We start from the raw sequence: 13840 nt of genomic DNA on the forward strand, positions 1-13840 counted from the left end.
TTTAATTTTTTTTTTAAGACTTACAACATATTTCAAAAGACAGGTTGTGCAGCATGACAAGTATTTTGAGTGCTTTTCATCCACCAGTTTATCAGCTCCACACAGTTCCTATACAACATTGGTCGAAATACATTTTCCAGCTGTGTTACAATCAGAACACATTCTTAATAAACACCGACTGTGCCAGTGTCCGTATGTGCAACCTTCATTTATACAAGATGACGGGTAGTAAAAGTGAACATTTATGAAAAGAAAAAAGATTGTACACTTGAAAAAGAAACAAAAACAAAAGATTTTACATTACAACAGAGAAACATTTGAACTAAACTTTGGGTTGAAACAGGCAGGATGTCTTTTCTTAAAAGTGCAATGGTGACAATCAAAAAGTGCTCCGTGATTTCACAAAGCACATAAATAAAATATTTCCAAATGGTGATGGAAATAAATTCTAAAGGAAAGTCATCAACCAGTCGCCCCTCTCTTAAACATTCCCTGACTGACACAGCTCTGCGTAAGTGCCGTAGGCGTTCATGTGACTGCAGGAGAGTGATATTGAAGTAGCAGGAGTCAGTTATTCATCAGTGAGTCAGTTACATATTTTATGTTCAAAGAGGTTAAAGTCTTTGTGCATATGAAAACTGTAGACATGATTGTATTTGGTGCTGAATTCAAGTGCTATGAAATGATGTAAATGCAGCAGTTCTTTTGGAGGGCAAAGAAGGCAAAAGTGATATTGACACATTCGGATGTACGAGAACATATGAACGTAAGGCTTTTGGAATAAAAACGAATCCTCTACGTGCGTATGGGAACTGCTATACTATTTTCTATATCTAACATTTACATTAAGTTCCATATGCTACATGAAACAAAACAGTTATGTTCCATTTTCAGGAGACAGCACAGGTGACCCAGAACATCATACATGAGGAAATCACATATTTGGAATGAAACAAGACACTGTGAAATACGACCCTTGTCTATGCATCATTATCCAGCATCTGCGTTGATTAGAAAATGTACATGCTTATCTCTAAAGAAATTAAAATATCCCAAACTTTCTGTTACGAAAGATGATTTCCTGGATGGGTTTTTTTTACGTAAGTTTCTTTCCCTCTGTCGGCCCTCAGTGATGTCATGATCTTGTGATTCCAGAATCCTCTCTGAGAACTAAAACGCAGGAGGAAGGACAGTGAACAATGCCACATAAAGATCATCAAGTCACAGTGAAGCTGATACATATATATATATAAAAAAAGAGTAAATAACTTGTCAAAGCTGCAATCATTGAACTCCCTCACTGAGTCATATTTTATCATCGACATGAGTAACTGAGGTAGGCAAGGAAACAATTAAATGCTTGACCACCATGCTGTCTTTGTGTAGATACTCGTACCAAAGGGAGTCTGGTGACTGTCAGTTTTTCTACCAGAACTAACTTGAGCCAGTTTAAGCAACAAAATGAAACCTTTGCTGAGCAGCTGTGACCTCTGCTGCCACAAGTGTGATAATAACAGGACGCTGGTGCACACATTCAGCTGATATCGGGCAAGGAACATGGAGGGACACGAAGTTCTAAGACAGACGAAAGGACCAACATTTTCAGACGTGGTGAGATTTTGGTTTTACTGGTGTGAGGTCCCTCCCCATCCTACCATGTGACAGTCAGTTTCACTAGAGATGGTGTTGCTGCCCTATACAAATCTTGTAGTGATGAGTCACATGCATGAGCATAGGGCATAAATACCTATATTCTATGATGGTTTAAGGTTTGGTAAGGTTTAGGCACAAAACACTTGGTTAAGTTCAGGGTAACATCACATTTGCTCGCACATGCACGCCACTTCTTGCAGGATTTCCACCCACATTATATAGTGCAGGCTGGGTGTTTGAGGCGTGGGGTGGGAAAGAAAGGGCCCCCATTCTCCTTAACACAAGTCAGTGTACCATCAGAATGAATTTGAAGCTGTTATTCTAAGGTAAAATGGTTGCATAATGTTGCTTTAAGAATGCGATCCATGCAGGCCAGCCCGCAGTCCAGCTGCAACGCTGGTGATGGCATGCAGTTTGCATAATAATTCAGTGGCGCTGACACCCTCTGCCCTCACCTCTGCGTGTGCATTCAGGGCTTTTCTTGGGGGGCTTTGAGGTGAAACGGGGCAGATACAAAGGGGTCTACAGCACTGACTTCTGAGTTCCATGAATGAGGAGGTCTAGCAGGGAGGGACCCCACAGCAGCCTGCTTGCTAGCGTTAGAAACGACTCCATGAGCAGCTTTGGGCTGTGGGGGTACAGGTCCCTCATAGTGTCGGGAATATTTAGCCAGAGCTTGTGGGCGGAAAGGTTGTGAGGTAACCTGTCCCAACACAGCATGTTCAGGCGTTCCAGCTGCATGAGGGTAGGAGGTCTTGGATTGAGGTCCTGTGACATCCTTTCTTTTACCAAAAGGAGCCTGAGAGAATACGTCAAGTTGCTGCTGGGCAGCGAACGGGCCACGGGGAAATGGTGCATTGGCAAACACATCACCTGCCTCTTCCTGTGTGATAGAGAAGGGGGCTTTTGTAAAGACATCTGCAGCAACATCTGCCCCTTTTGATGGCTGGGAATGATTCTGAGCAAAGGTGTTTGGTGCAGGTTGATGGAGGGTAGAAGATGGTTGTGATGGTACTGTGCTTGAGTGGGACGAAGAGTGGAGGGTTAACTGAGAGCCTTGGTCTTCTTCATCCTCAGAGTCTTGCAGTAGGGGTCTAGAGCCACTGCTGTCATGGGCTGCTTCATGACCTTCAGTGACCTCCTCATCCTGCTGCTCGTCTTTATCGGCTTCTTTTTCTTCTTCATCTTCTTCACTGGAATGAATGCATCCCACTCGAATATCTCCAGGAGCTTCGGGCTCTTGTCCAAGTGCAGAGTAGCCATTACTCTCCCCTTGTGTTTCTGTATTAGAGAGAAGACATATAGAAGCACAAATCAGAGGTCCCCAAAACTCAACGGTCTACCTCGAACATCAACAAGGAACGTATTTATAACACTACCACCTGAGGTCCAGCTGGCCATATTTCAGACCAGCAAACCTCAGTCAGACATGACATACCGATGGATCATCTGACAACTGAGGGCTCAATCAGAACGACCCGACAGTGAGGAACCACGACAAGACAACAATACAGACAGTCTAGTCTGATCACATCACATACGACAGGTAAGGCTGTGCGGCTTCATCATTACAACATCAAATAACCTTGTTTCCACAAATCGATCTCACGCAGCTGCAGTTTTCACATCACTCTACCTTCCAAGGTAATCTCTCAACAATGGTTGCTGTTAGATTTGATAATTCTTAAGTGAGATGAGAAGGAGTTGGTAGGTCTGTGGAAACAAGACAGAGAACCTTTGCAGCAAAGGCAGGAGGAGTTAGGGACAGACAGTTTTGCACAGATGAGCAGAGACGATCAATCTTACCTCAGCGGCATCAACAGCAGCTGTTAACTGGCAGCTCATGGGGAGAGGTTAGTTGAAGCCATTAAAGGGAAACACCAGTTTTTGTTTTGCGTGAGTAATTTTCTTTCAAGATTTGACAACAGTTTATTAACCACATTGTAAAATTTTACTCCAGATCAGGCACTGCAAAGACCAACAGTGCTCTTGTGATTGCCAGTTCACTCCAAACTGGGTAAACAAGTGTCTGCAGGATGTTACAAAAAGAAGTGGACAAAGCGAAGTATTTAAATCTCATCCCAGAATTTATTCGAGTCAATTAATAAAGTTGTACCTTTCAAGTGTATTGAAGTACAACAAATGAAAGTTTGAGGATGTATAGTTAGCAATCACCAACTTCAAAAAAAGTCAGCAACAAGGCGGAGTAAGCTGAAACACTGACAGGTTTTGATTGATGGCAAAAATAAATTCAAGATATTAAGGTTTTGTCTCCGTCATTTTCCGAGTTGGTGAGTACTACCTATATACTGTATCCTCAGATGTGGTTTTCTGAAGTTTAAATTTGTTTTTGTTTTTTTATTGTGTTTTAGAAAAACTTTAAGAGTTTTAACCTGGAAAGATGTGTCACTAAGAAACTGTAAATGCTATTTGAGATGACGGACATTGTCATTGGGACAGTGAGAAAATGGCAGCGTGGTTGTACATTTCTTTATCCGTTCCACATGTTAATCTTTAGTTCTTATTTTTTCTCTTTTGTGCACATATACACAACTTGATGAAGGGTGATTTCTATGTGATGCACCAGTTTTACGCAAAAGTACTGAAGTAGAATATGTGATGGGATAATGGTAAGAAAAGGTACACCCACCACTGAGTAATTAAGTAAAGAAACTCAAAGCAAAAAAAAAAAAAGTACTTTAAGTCAATAGCTGTCCACCACTGCTAACCAACAGTTCACTCTCGTGTAGTAATATCATTCTAAAATACATGTCTTCCACAAAGCATAGAAGGAAGATCAGGAGTGATGATGACATATAAAGGTTGAAAGAAAGCTTAGGAAACACCGGTGATATCCTTTGAATCTCAAGGTAAAGCTCATCCAGACAGACAAAGGGATGCATTATCCAACAGATGAATGTGTAACAATGTGTGTAATGAGGGCTACAAATGTATTTCAAGGGTGCAAGACACAATTAATTTGAAACTGAAATCTAAGGCACAAGGGTCCTAATGTTCAATGTTTCAGTAAAAAAAGATTTCACAAGAAGGAAAGTATAAATGTCTGTCTCTCGTCTACTTTCAGGAACACATTTGAAGATGTGACTCATACAGGCATGTAAATTCACATCAATTTACTTTATTCAGAATCTCTCTTGTTAAAACTCAATTCATTAAAAATAGAAGTAAACACTCGATAATGATCCTGCTTTGACATGAGGGAACATTGGCTGCCAAATCAACCATTTGATGAAAATAGTTCTTATACTTATCACCATTTCAATCCCACTCGCACACAGTCAGTAAACTGGTGTCACACAGAAACACAAGTAGAACGATACAGCTGAGGCTACAACAGGATGCAGCAGCGGAGCATGAAGCTTAGTTGTCGGGTTTGATAGGTAAGTCACACAGATGCAGTTGCAAACTCAACATTAGATGATGAGGAAGAAGGGAGCATTGATTTATTTACCTGCGCCAATTCTTACACAACTGATGTCTACAACTAAGTTTTATAATATTTAGTAATAGGGGAGGGGAGGGGAGAATGCACCATTAACAGCCGCCGCCCCCCCCCCAAAAATTGAAAGCACATACCAGTGTTAGCTGTGCTATGTTGTTTGCATAATAAATTTACTCGATAAATAGAAAATTCCGAGACTGCTAGCAGTCTCGTAATTTTGAAAATCATGGTCTAAAAAAAGAGGACCTACGTAAAAATGTCACACCAAAATGTCAGATGTATAACTTCACTGTTTCAACTTATACACAGGAGCCAAATGAACCGATGAGAGGAGAAAGATGCACCAGAGACATCAGGAAGTAAAGTCCGTCATGAGCTCTATGCTACTGTCTGATACAGAAGAAATCGATTCCAGTCATGAATGTAGCATACAAGTATCAGGGAGCAAAAACGACTACCCCAGTCAGGTAAGTCAGAAGCACTTAGTTCCATTTATACATGATGACATCTAAAAACAAAAGCTTGAATGGAGAGTAAGAGAACTTCAGAAAAAGGTCCGCACTTTTTATATACAAACAGTTTTTCTTTAAACTATGTATCCCTATACATCTCACATATATTGTTTACACATTCATTCTATAGCGCTATCTATAGTCACATGTATTCAGGATAGATGAACTTCCTTTAAATATCATACACTAGAAAGTTACTCTTACCAGTGCTGACAAATGCAATAACTTTTACAGTGATTTTATGTAGATACAGAGGTTTCTAGGCATCTCTTCAAACTGACAGAAATGTCTTCCAGGTGTGTAGAAGGAAATAATAGGTTAGATCAGAGAGAGCGAGGCTGTCAGTGGGAGAAATCATGATCATGTAAAGCCTCTTTGTTAGTACAGTATCTACACAAAACAGAGGAGTGCCGCTGAATATTTGGTCATCTTCACTGATCCTGAGAGCACAACACATGATAGAAGTCGTTGCTTTAGCTTTGGCATGGCTACAAGTCAAATATGTTAATTCCCTTTGATTTCTGCTGTGCTCATCTTTGACAGCGGGTCAAGACTATGAGGTGACCCCGCACGTGAAGATGTATTTACAAAATGCAAACCCCCTGTACCATGTGTAGTGCATTTCATAGATAATTCTGACAGGGAAAATATCCTGCCATGTTAACACTGACTCAACCGGTTTCAGGATTTCCTGACATCGTCATAACTGACAGATTTACAGCTGTAGATTTAGGAGACGGAAATACCCTGCTTCGTATTCAGCATACAGTCGTGCCGGACCTGCAGCTCCTCATACTTAGGATGTTTCACATGTTTAAAATGGATATCAATTGACCTGTGAACAATTTCAGAATTCGTGGAGATTGAGACAAATACATGTATGAAAAGGTCAAGCCACAGCACTGAAAAAAAGCCCAGCAGTTTCAGACTTGTCAAAACAGATAGTGTCATCATTGGATTAAAGCCAAACTGGTTATATTGATGCACGCAGCTCTCTCAAGCTGTCTTTCCTCAGACAGGCTGCATGTAAGCAGACTTTACACGTTCAAAGCTCTCATAAGAAAGTGCATCACACTATCTTGGAGGCCAACAGCATTTTCACTTTGTAGTCAGACCCCTGACACACAAGAGCATGCCTGAAGGTGGCTGATTTAAATAAAGCTTCAACCCTGAACAAGTGAACACGATGCAGCTGTGATTAAGCAGTCTAACATGATGAAAGTCACCCACCATGGCAGGACACTCAATGAGGGATTAATGCAAGTATGGGGAAAGAGTGAGGAAGACCGTGGTGTACCCAGGACAGTGGCAGACGATATGCTCAGGCATTAATGAAAGATGTTTACCAGCATGGGAATGTCAGCAGCCAGTTGAGCAAAATGAAACCAGCTTATCAGGCAACTAGAGATGGAGTCGAGGCCAAGGTGGCACATAAAGACAAAGTTTCCACTGAATCTATGCTGGCTCCTCCATTTCACTTCATAAGGTGCTACATTAGGTGCCTCAGCTTTCACATCTCTAACCCTCCCTCCCCCCTCCCTCCCTTTCCCTTGATAGGATTGCACACTGCCCCTTCGACCTCTCCCACACCCTCTAGAGGTCGATGAGCTGATCCACCAGCAGAAGTGAGCGGGCCAAGTTGGGGATGCTGGACTCTGAGCTGCCACTGTTGCTGCGCGAGTGACCACCTGAAATGTGCCAGAGAAAGAGAGAGACAGACACAGGGATGGACATGGAAGAGCCAAGGGGAGATTGTGAAAGACAAGCAAAAGAATAATTAATATTAACAAAGATCATATGATGAATTTAAGAGCGGGGTGTGAATGAGGATGAAGGGAGAAATCATGGCAGAGCAGAGAGATGCATGAATGGGGGCAGGGAAAGAGAAAGAGAAACAGGCAGAGAGTGAGCCGGGATCATCTTTACACAGCTGCATCATTACAGGGGGAGAGTCAGGGAATGCCAAACTAGCATGAGGAGACTTTCACCATAAACTACAAGAGCCAAACACCTGCATGGAGGAGGATCCCTGGCAGTATAACATTAGAAACAAAGGATAAAAACTTCACTGATGGGAGAGCTCGATGGGATGAAAAGCATTAATGTGCCGAGCACGCCCATACAAGACTTCTCACATCAGCAGTTACAGAGCCAGTTATGCTAACGGGGGCTTTGAATGAAGGGCTGAGGAGAGGGGCTCGGGATCTGGGCTTCAGCAGGAGTGAGTGCTCATCTCAGGATTTCTACAATCTTACCTTGATTTGAGTTTTTGGAGATGAGCACTGGAATAGGGTCAAACTCGTCGCCATTGCCCTTCTCCCCACACGACATGAGGAAAGCAGAGTCTGCGGTGAAGGAAGAGGAAGTGAAGGAATGATGGAAGGGGAAAGAAGTTAACTCAGCAAAAGAAAAGAGCAACAAATGAAAGGAGGATGCAGGTAGATTAAAAATAGATGGAGCCAGGGCAGTAACAGTATTTAAAAGCTGTGCAATTTAGGGTGGCTTTTGGCTCTTCCATAAATGAGTCAAGGGTCTGAAGCTTTCACTGAGTGTATTCAATACCCTTTTCACATCACATGTACCAACGTGCCAGTTCTCCTGCCAGAACATGCCCTGCTGTTTTAGGAAAGATCTGTGGTTTATAACGGCTTCACTGACCAAAACAGCCAACAAGCAAATAATGGGTTAGTGAAGGGTGCTGCAAAGGGAGGGCTTACCAGAAGGAGTCTGGCTAGGCGGCAGCTCCTCAAGACAAGAACCAGAGCCGGAGCCAGGAGGAGCAGATGTAGAGGAGGATGTGAGAGCAGAAACACACTGGTTTCCAGGAGGAGAAGTATGAGATAACAGATCACAGCCCAGCAGAGAGTCTTCTCCAGTTAGAGAGTCTGAGACAGGATGAGGCAAAGCCAGAATGAGAGGGTGCCAGGACTGTTAGCTGAATGCATTCAATTTGTAAGACAATTCAGTCTTACCACTTTCCATGCAAGCAGTCATCAGAGCATTAGAGCAACATTATGAAGTTTTGCTGAGCGGCCTCCTGGTTAATCTGATGATTAGCATTACTGTAACATGATTTAAAATCAATCAACCGATACTGAAAAAAAGATACAAATGTTTTTAAATAAAATTCACTTTATTCTACCGTGACATCTGTCGTGCTTATGACTGATCTCATTCCTGCGAACACCAGAATCCAGACTCCCAGCAGTAGTAGGTGTGTAAAAACACAGTTGTTAACAGTAACTCATTGACAAGCACAGTGGAAGGTTGTAATTTTCTACTTCTTTGCTTCCTCCCCTAAAGTGCTCTTTAGTCTTTTTGCCTCCATCATGATTTCTATGATGAGAATTCCTCGTTTTGTTTCCAACGCTGGTCTCGGAAGCTAACCTGGCATGCTGGCAGAGATGAGCTCTGGCTGGCCTGAATGTCGCTGGCCTTGGGGGGCTTCCAAACCAGGAATCAAGGAATCCACACACACCTCTGTCTTTGCTATGTGGAGACAACAGCAGGAAAGACATATAGCTTAATGATTTTATTCACACTGCACAAGAGCACAAATGGTAGGGATTTAACTGCAATAGATTTCCCTCCTTTCCTGAAGTAGGTGTTTCATCTTAGCCATGTGAGAGAAAGAAGGCAAAACAAACACATGCAGAGAAGAGAGGGAATCTTAGAGTGAGGCAGGGGACAACAGCAGAGCTGGTACTACTGGTGCTGTTCTCAGCAGAACTACAGAATAGGTCAGCCAGGGTTGGAGGGTTGGGGCGCAGACAAATTTCAGTGGACTTCAGTCCCTCAATAAGGTCCTTTTAGAGCCAGAGACAGAAGATGGAGGGATTTCACTAAAAGATAAGATGGCAATAAAAAGGCAAAAAAGGACATTTTTGCATACAAATAATAAAAGACACAAAAAAACTTATATCTTGTAATGTGGAAAACCGATTGAGATAAATATAGTTTGGTAATGTTTTACTGTAATCATGGATATCATTGGGCTGTGTGGCCTGTAAAAAGAGAAACGTAAATCAGGTGGGGCTTGGTATGTCTCTCTACTGTCTGATGTTTTAGTTAATTTAGTTCTGCTTGCCACTATCCATGAGTGAAAATCCATGCACTGGATAAAACACTGCTAGTCTTAAACAGCATGATGTGAAACAAATATACTCATCACAATCAAACTTTAATTGCAAACATACCACCCTAAAAGAGTGTGAATGGACTGGCCCCCATGCCCAACTTATCAACTTTTTTTTTTTTTATTACCTGGGCAGACAACTTTGGTCAGAACATGATTGTTAAATAAGTTACACTCAAAGCACAAACACCAGTAAAAATGGCTAATTTGATTAGGGTGAACTATGGTCCATGCATGAAATGACAAATTCAATGCCTTTCACAGCAGCTCATACTTACAGGGAACAGCTATTGGGAGAAACAGGGGTGTGTGAAGGGGGGTCTTAGACAAGGAATGAGTTGGCTCAGAAAATGGAACAGCAGATGTGACCTTTTGCCCCCTTTGCTATTGGAAAGAAGTTAAAACTGATAAAGACTTATTTACAAGAGTCAAAAAGCTAAATATTCCTGGAGAGGAAATAAAGTACACATGATATTATAAATACTATATATGCACAGTATTGTAATTCTGCACAGGCCTCCTTATCCTAAATGTGGCTCTGTGTCAGTCTTCTGTCAAGACAATAATTCAGATGGGATTCTCTTTGCTCCATCAAGTAAATTCAACAACTGTGTCTGCTTGTGTGCCTTCTATTTCAGTTATACAGAAAGAGTTAGAGAGACAGCTCAGGCTGGGTAGAGAAGATTAACTACACCCTGATTATGTAACAGCTTCAACATTTTTATCCTCTCAGTTCAGGCCTTAAACAGCAACAACACAAAAGAAGGTTGCACAGCTAAGAAGTATTTGCTTCCAATAGGGCTAAAGGCTAAACTGAGACTAACATAAAAGGTTGGCTCATCATTTTAGCAAGACAGTGCAATGCGCTCAACTTTCTCCCTATTCTCAGGGGCACTGCTAAGCATCCTCCTCCGACAGTAAGGAAATCCAATTAACAAAAGAGTATTTGTCCTCCGCATTACCAGGCAACAGCAACAGCACAGATCTGTAAATGAGATACGATCTTGCTGCAGCCACAGCCTCTATTCATGGAACCTGACAAGGAGTCACTGTGAGGCTGCTCAATTATGTCAACAAGATAGCACAGAGTGTAAATGCAAACCATGAAACTCACAGTTGTAAACTCAGCTTTGGGAAAACACCTCAGTAAATCCAAAATTAAGACTCATAATCCCTGAGATATATTTGCTGATGAGCCAAGATCAAAGATATGGCAAATCGTTACCTGGAGTGTCAGCAAGGGTAAGAGAGTTAAGAGAGTCTGGGACCCTCGAAAATGTTAAACTTGCACCCAGGATGTCAGCAGTTCTTTCAGCTTAAGATTGCACAGTGAATACATATGGAAGAGAACAAATTAACTACATTTATGGCAGCTACAGAAGTGCAGCTAGACATCAACACCTGACATGGTAAGGCAGCTTAATTCCATCTCCCTCGACATGAAATCACCAAATGAAGACAATGAGAGAATGTCCATTTGAAAAGTTCGCAAAAAATTGAAGCAAAGCCCTACCTGAAAATGAATGCAGTCCTGGAATAAGATTCTCACTGGAGCCCATAGCCTTCTCTCCTGGTGCAGCGGCTGTGCTCAAAAAAAACAAACAAAAAAAAACATGCAGTTTTGGAACCTAAAACTCTCGACCACAGATGCAACTTTAAATATGTGTAATGGACATATTGTACATACTTTCAGCTAGTTTTGTGAAGTCTTTGTTGAGTAGCTCCTCTGCAGTTAGCTTGGAGAAATTATCATCCCCAAAGGGGTTCCAACTGGGCTGAGGGTTGTTTGCAGGTGCGACTGATGGAGTGTCAGCATCACCTGGATGATATACACTCTGCTGGGATGAGCAGGGGGAACCAGACGGGGTAGTGCTGGCTGATCTGCAGTGCAGAGGTGTACACATAAACGAAGGGAAGGACACACTTTAATCATGGTTGTTAGGTCTGCGGTTATACAGATGCATGCAAATACAAGTGAGTGGAGCATTATTTACGGACTGAATTGAATGATTGTTCAAAAGCTTGATTATGTGGGGTGTAAAAGAATTATTTATTCTCCTTAGGGATTCTGCCATATGAATAGACTGTCTATTACCCTTCACTCAGTGCCATGAAAGGACAGTTCATCCTCAGATCACTGAAGGGAGTTAATTCTACTCACTTAGACTTGTTGAGGCTGGCCTCAGCTGCGGCTGCCTGAAGTAGCTGGGTGGACTTGCTAACTGGGACCCCAAACACGGCACTGTGAGTGACATCGCTCAGGATGCGTCTATGGCCACTCTTAGGGGCTGTCTTTGGTGATGAGGGAGGTGTCAGGGAACCGACTTTGTGAATACCCCGGCCAGTAGTCTATTTGCAAAAGGACAAGATGCAAGGCAATGACGGACTACATTATGTTGAGTGTATAAAAAGAAAAATGAGTACCACCAAAGCAAAAATAATAGAGCAAGATCAAATGAAAACAGAAAAAGATGAATCCCTCTGATACCACAGGTGAATGAAAACAAAAAATGGTTATAGACAAGAAGAAATTTAAGTGGTATGATTGGGTTGAAATAAATGCACCTGATGATTTCAGATAAACCATAACGCCAGGATTGTGAAACTAAGGAAAAATCATTTAGACAGTAAAAATAAAGGGTGCAGAGTGAGTTAATCATTCAGTTGTCAAATGATTTGTACTCTATTTATAATGTAGCATGTAAATGGGGCATCTCTCTCATAAAGCCAGCAATAAAGTAAGCATTATTCTTCTCATTGCCACGTGAAACTATTTCCAGTGCCTCAGAGGAGGACGACAGTGCAAAGATAGATGTGATTCATTAAAGATAAGCTAATAATCAACTCTGGGTCCCAAAAGAGCAGCAGATGGTAGCATGAGTCGGCTGTTACCACAACATCTGGGTCAGCAGCAGGCCCAATGACTGCAGACTCAGGGATGGGGGTCAGATGGGGGGCTGCAGATTCATGGACTTTGTGCTGCAGCTGCTGGTGTTGCAGCTGCAGGGCAACAGCAGGATAAACAGGCTTAGCTTTGGACTGTAGCAGAGTGGATGCCTGAGAAGCTGTTTGTTGTTGCTGCTGTACGTGATGAGGGCTCTGTGCCAGGTGAGTCTACATAGGGATACCACACAGCCAATAATGAGGAAAGCTCAAATTTGGGCCCAATCTGTCATGATTTATTTATTTTTTTGCTCTGTGTGAAGCCATCTCTCTTTCTTTTTGACAGCATACAGTAGGAATTAAAAGAAAACATGGGGCTGGGTCCGGAATCAGGAACTAAGGGTGCAGATGATGTGAAAATTGTCACAAGCTGCCCAAACACATGATAGCGTGGTTCTGTTTGTATAATTAAATGAGCCCATGGTAGAATTTCAACCACACTGAAATGCAGCAGCTTTTGGTTTCATTAAAATTCCTGGTAAATGCCAGAATAGCTAAACAAACTGATTATCAAGACTATGTCAGTGTGGACAGACGAAATGAATTAACTCACTGTGTCCAGACTGATGTATAATACCTGCAATTACTGTGTACACTTGAATTGATAGCAATTGAACAGACAGACGGGCAACCTGAAAACATGCCATGGCGGCTGCTTTCTAGTGTATTAAAAGTCAGATTTCCATTATGATGTTGGTGCTTCAAATGTAGTGCTGGAGCATGAAAAAGAAATACTTCATCCTAAAGTCAACACTGTTAGTCACACGCTGTCACAATGTTTCTATACTGAAACTGTCAAACCTTGGGCCCTTAGTGAACTGCTCCACACAAACCATCAATGGCATACACAGTACAGCTAAATAACACCTCCATTCTTGCATGTTCGGGCTGCCTACCTGCTGGTTACTCTGTGGGCTTAAGAAAGATGCAGCTTGCTGCTGCTTCATGAGGAGCTGCTGATGCTGCGGTGTGGCCTGTGACTGCATATTGGCTGTCTGCGCAGGCTGCGGTGTAGGCTGCACAGCAGGAGCCTGTTGAGCAGGTTGGACAGCAGTTGAGGCTGAGGGTGAGATACCAACACTTACACCTAGAAGGGAGAAGAATACCGGGTGATGTCACCTGCTCGCACAAAGG

At 42.3% G+C, this 13840-nt stretch overlaps 1 protein-coding gene across 3 annotated transcripts in view; it reads right to left on the minus strand.

Annotated features, from left to right (window-relative positions):
• Window positions 1–13840, minus strand: part of aak1a (AP2 associated kinase 1a) — a 23456-nt gene continuing 9616 nt past the window's right edge. The window contains exons 11-19 of one of the 3 annotated variants that reach the window (XM_086207170.1): window positions 13603–13793; window positions 12656–12877; window positions 11925–12112; window positions 11451–11644; window positions 11277–11345; window positions 9016–9117; window positions 8346–8513; window positions 7884–7973; window positions 1–2934 (exon numbers count right to left, since the gene is read on the minus strand). In XM_086207170.1, the coding sequence (XP_086063296.1) occupies window positions 2123–2934; window positions 7884–7973; window positions 8346–8513; window positions 9016–9117; window positions 11277–11345; window positions 11451–11644; window positions 11925–12112; window positions 12656–12877; window positions 13603–13793 (2036 nt within the window). In that variant the 3' untranslated portion in view covers window positions 1–2122. The remainder of the gene's footprint in view (window positions 2935–7883; window positions 7974–8345; window positions 8514–9015; window positions 9118–11276; window positions 11346–11450; window positions 11645–11924; window positions 12113–12655; window positions 12878–13602; window positions 13794–13840) is intronic. The other 2 variants (XM_086207171.1, XM_086207172.1) reach the window with 2 other exon arrangements.

Source organism: Aulostomus chinensis, chromosome 6 (assembly GCF_037954235.1).
Source record: "Aulostomus chinensis isolate RoL2024-O1b breed Wild chromosome 6, RoL_Achi_v1.0, whole genome shotgun sequence".
Taxonomy (NCBI): Eukaryota; Metazoa; Chordata; class Actinopteri; order Syngnathiformes; family Aulostomidae; genus Aulostomus; species Aulostomus chinensis.